Raw genomic sequence first — 4590 nt, 5'->3', positions numbered from 1 at the left:
ACACAACCACTAAATCAACACTTCACTGACACTTGATTAACGCCACTAACGCCACCAACAAATACCAAATAATCTGCAACAACAACTATACCACCATATTTGCTGCATGCACTATGGATTGTGCTGCATGGCTGCTGGTACGGATGGCCTCTTTCATATTGCCGCCCACGCACGCCACCACTCTCATAATCACATCGAATGCCAACAACTCTGGCTGGTGTTGCTGGCGACATTTAATAATGCCGTAAAATAACGTAGGATCTCTACCATGAGCAATGCGATAGTGTGTGTATACTGTTTGCGTCGATACCGAATTTTTCGGAGTTCTATGTTGAATTAGAAGGTAATAATGAGGGCGTGGAATGTTTGCGTCTACTCAACGAGATTATCGCCGATTTTGACGAATTGCTAAGTGAGGAACGTTTTCGGTGAGTTTGTGGCATAAATATGTAACTGACATGTTTTTTACACGTCATAAATGTCTATTTGCGGTCTATGACAAACTGTTTGTTTGGTAGTTTTAATTAAATTTTCAGTGCATAACAATATTAAAAACTCTAACAAAGATATTTTTGAATTCCATTGCATTATTTAAAATTTAAGTCTAGCAATGGCGAGAGAATATACAGTTTTGGCCATATCTATAGCACCCCCAGTTCAAAGTTTGCCACTTATAATTAATTATTTATTTTTTTAGAATTTTCAATTAAAATACAGTTCAATTGCTAACAGAACTCATATAAATCCAAGTTTTACACTTTGTAAAAGACTACAAAAAAAAGCAACAAGTTTTCTCCCAAATTTCAAACATTTTTCTCAGAAGTGTTCGAATTTTTCTGAGTACTCAGTTTTGTAGCCGTCGTAGCCGTTGATTTTTAAAATTTTTTTGTCGCATTTGCTTCCATAAAACGAATGAACACAATTTATTTTTATATGGAAGAAAAACCCAACGCATTCGGCGAATAAAATTGACGCACAAGAAATGGAAATGAAATTTTGTTCTATCAAAATTTTTTTACTCAGTATGCTCTATAAAAAAAAAATGCTCTAAAAATTATTTCTTCAAGAGAATTTAGAGACACACAAAAGTACTTTTTCAAGCAAGAGAAATAATGAAAATTATTTCTTGTGAGCTTCAGAGAGCCCTTATGAAACGAAATAATACCAAAAAAAATAAAAAATTTTATGCAAATAGTGCTTATTGAACAATTTTAAAAAAGTACAGAAATTGGGAAAACTAACCTTAGGAGCAACTATGTAACTTTAATGTTACGGAAACTAAAGTAAAAAATACCAAAAACATTTTTTTTTTCAAAATTTTAAAAAACGTAAAATATGAAAAAATAATGCTATGAAAATCTTAAGAAGCACGTCTATTTTACAATCAAGAAAAATATTTTATTCCGAAGCCAATTTTCGATATACCGTCGCACTATCTGCATGATTTTTAAATGGATTCAGGCTATTAAATATTGAATTTTAATTAAATCTATTTTCTTTGTTTTTATATCTCTTCGTTTAGCTACATTGAAAAGATCAAAAGTACTGGTGCAACATATATGGCCGCTTCTGGTTTAACGGCAAATACCTGTAATCAAGTGAACTTTTGTCATGTTACCGCTATGGCAGAGTACGCATTGCAATTATTTGATAAAATCGAAGAGGTTAATACACATTCGTTCAACAATTTTCGGCTGCGTATAGGTAAGAAAACATAAACTTAAGCTTTGCTTTCGCTACGGTGAATTCAAAGGCGCGCTTACGTATGGATGTCGTGAGATATGATAAAATGCGTTTATGTATGTACGATATGAAAACTCTTCGCGAATTTTTTTGTAAATTTTTGAACATTTGAAATTAAGGACAAAACAGATTATTAGAAGAATAAATAAAGTCGAAGGACAGCATTATGAAATAAGGTACTGATGGTCACCATAAATATTTCACTCATTCCCAAATCCCTTAATAACCCCATCTCTTTAATGCAGTTATTTATAAGTTATCTTTGTTTATCTTTTCTCCTTTTAAGGTATAAATATCGGGCCTGTTGTGGCTGGTGTTATTGGAGCGCGTAAGCCGCAGTATGATATTTGGGGAAATGCTGTAAATGTGGCTTCACGCATGGACTCTACTGGATTGCCAGATCACATACAGGTAATTCGTTATTAATTGCTACGGAATCGCTGGATGCAATCTTAACTCCACAAAACCTATTAAATATTGTTGAATACAAAGCTATGAATATTCTTGCCCACAACAAGAGAAAACATTTACTTACATACTTAGACACATAAGATGCTCACAAAATTTCAAAGAAAAAAATAATATTGATTATTGCTTTATGTGGCGATTGAGTTAGAGTTAAATAAACAAAATAGGATGAAACAGTAAAATATGTATTGATGTATTGTGGTAGCTAAACAAATATCATTCATCATGGCCAAAAAATAATTTTAGTCATACAAAAAGATGAATGCTGCTTGACAAAGCACTACCACACAATGAATATACAATATTAAATTGCCAATCTTTATGCGATATGAATTGGTACAGCTGGTTCAGTAAAGCTTTTGTTTAGCTTACATATACATACATATGTAACAATAAATAGAAACTATTAATATCCAAATAACTATGTATGTATGTATATACTTTAGGGCAGTCCTGCCCAACGCTGTATGAACTCCTTAAGCAAGTGCTCTGCGCTTGGCATGTCTGCTTTAGGGTGTTCTAGAATATAAGTGGTGCATTTTTTCTGAGAATTTCGATACGCATACCCTCAAAGCTGTTTCCTGTTGACCTAACTAACATAGAATTTACAAATGTATAAAGTTTCATTGCGGTAAAATGACGATAACCCGTGCCGACTTGAAGTTGAAGTTTTGATGCAGAACTTGTACTGGGATAACCGTGTTAAATAAGTTTAAGAAACACCCATGTAACGGTCGCTCTTTAGTTTCAATCAATGTCGCTAGGGAGACTACCGTTTCAGTTGTAGACTTTTATGCAAAACTTCCTAAGGACAGTTAATTAAGCTTTCGTTTTAGGAAAACAATACTCCCGACTCTAATGCATTAACTCGTGCTACAGTAACTTCAAGACTAGATTTTTTATCGATCACAGCTTTATACCGGAGTTAGACGATGTGCACTACGACCTTAGGTCTATTGTGCCCTCCAGAGCTCATCATAACCCCACGTCCAGCCCTAGTGCTCTGATGAAACCGAGCAGTTTCGAGGGCGGCCACAATCGTCTCATTTGTGTTAGTCTTCTTCTCGTCGTGAGGTTTCAGGTGGTCGTCTGGACTCTTCCCCAGGGTATGCATATGGGCCCGCAGGCTGCAGTGACCCATTAGCAGTCCTGTTTTGAAGTTGAAATTAGTTTTATCCTGGCTCTTTTGAGGTTAAAATTTCCTAGAAGTCCTTTCGCCTGTCTTATTCCAGACGTTTTATCCCAATGTACTCGACTTAGCTAAGGTTTTTCTTCTCTAGGAAGGTTTCTGTTTCCATAGGGCGAATGGCTGCTGCTTTTCTAGCTAGTCTGTTAGCCTCCTCGTTGCCATATATGCTTTTGTGGCGCTAGACACGCAGCAGATGCACTATGTTGTGTTCCCCCAGGGTGTTCAATTCCATTACACATTTCCATATAACCCGTGCTTTAATCTCATGCGGCGATACGGCTATTAGTGCAGCCTGACTTGTCGCAGGTAGATGACACATGTGATGTCTTTTTGATTGTTTCTGCACAATTACTTCCGCACAAAATTTGCTGGCAAAAACATCCGCTTAAAAGAGTCTAGGGTAGTTCGCCAAGAGAATGGAGTTCTTGGTTTTGGGGCCGTATATTCCTTCCACTATACCGCCGCTCATGAGATCACCACTTACAAAAAAGGTAAATTTCTTTTATAATTAGTACTTATAGATTGTGAAAAGGATCAGGGAAGCAGGCGTTCACTTTCAAATACAGGTGGTTAATGCCACGCCACAACATGCTGCTTAGGAAGTCTCGAGATGTAGATTACTTCTTCAATCCGTCCATACAAAATTAATTTAAAAAGCTAGCGCAAAAAAACTGGAATTGATCGGTTGGAGAAATCTAGCTAACCAACTTTTACAAAGAAAATGCGTTCAAAGTTAAAAAAAATAATAAATAAATTTCTATTCTATTAACTCCCTCTTCTCGAGCTAAAAGAATGAAGATAAAGGTTCACTGAAATTTTATATCTAAAGGTTATCCTTACTAATATTATAAAACCGAAAGTGAGTTTGTTTGTTTATTATGCTTTCACGCTTTAACTACTCAACCGATCATCATGAAATTTTGTGCACACTGGTGGAGGCGTGGCACCTCCCATACAAACGGAATTTTTCATACTGCATATCTTAGGATATATTTGTGATAGAGTACTAGAACTGTAGGTAGAATGTAGGTTTTAAACGAAAGAGTATTGAAAAGGCTTTAATTCTAAGATACAAATGTATTGCAGGGTATCCATATGTTAAATTTCAAATTCAACTTGAATTATACGAATTAGGTAATTTAAATACATTAGGGCTGTGCGATTATTCGATTACTCGAGCAAGTTGGTTA

The 4590-nt window shown here is 35.4% G+C and overlaps 1 protein-coding gene across 1 annotated transcript; it reads left to right on the top strand.

The window, feature by feature from the left end:
• Positions 1-258: 258 nt before the first annotated feature.
• On the top strand, positions 259-2154 carry LOC108382336 (adenylate cyclase type 6-like; the record flags this gene model as incomplete). Its single annotated transcript, XM_017638721.1, has 3 exons — positions 259-428; positions 1523-1704; positions 2030-2154. Coding segments are annotated over 3 exons (477 nt in total), but the record flags the coding sequence as incomplete, so codon positions are not given.
• Between the last annotated feature and the right edge of the window lie 2436 nt (positions 2155-4590).

This window comes from Rhagoletis zephyria, unplaced genomic scaffold (assembly GCF_001687245.7).
Source record: "Rhagoletis zephyria isolate East Lansing unplaced genomic scaffold, Rhagoletis_zephyria_1.1 Rzeph_scaffold_26394, whole genome shotgun sequence".
In the NCBI taxonomy this organism is placed as follows: Eukaryota; Metazoa; Arthropoda; class Insecta; order Diptera; family Tephritidae; genus Rhagoletis; species Rhagoletis zephyria.
This window is presented reverse-complemented; position numbering and strand designations above follow the sequence as displayed.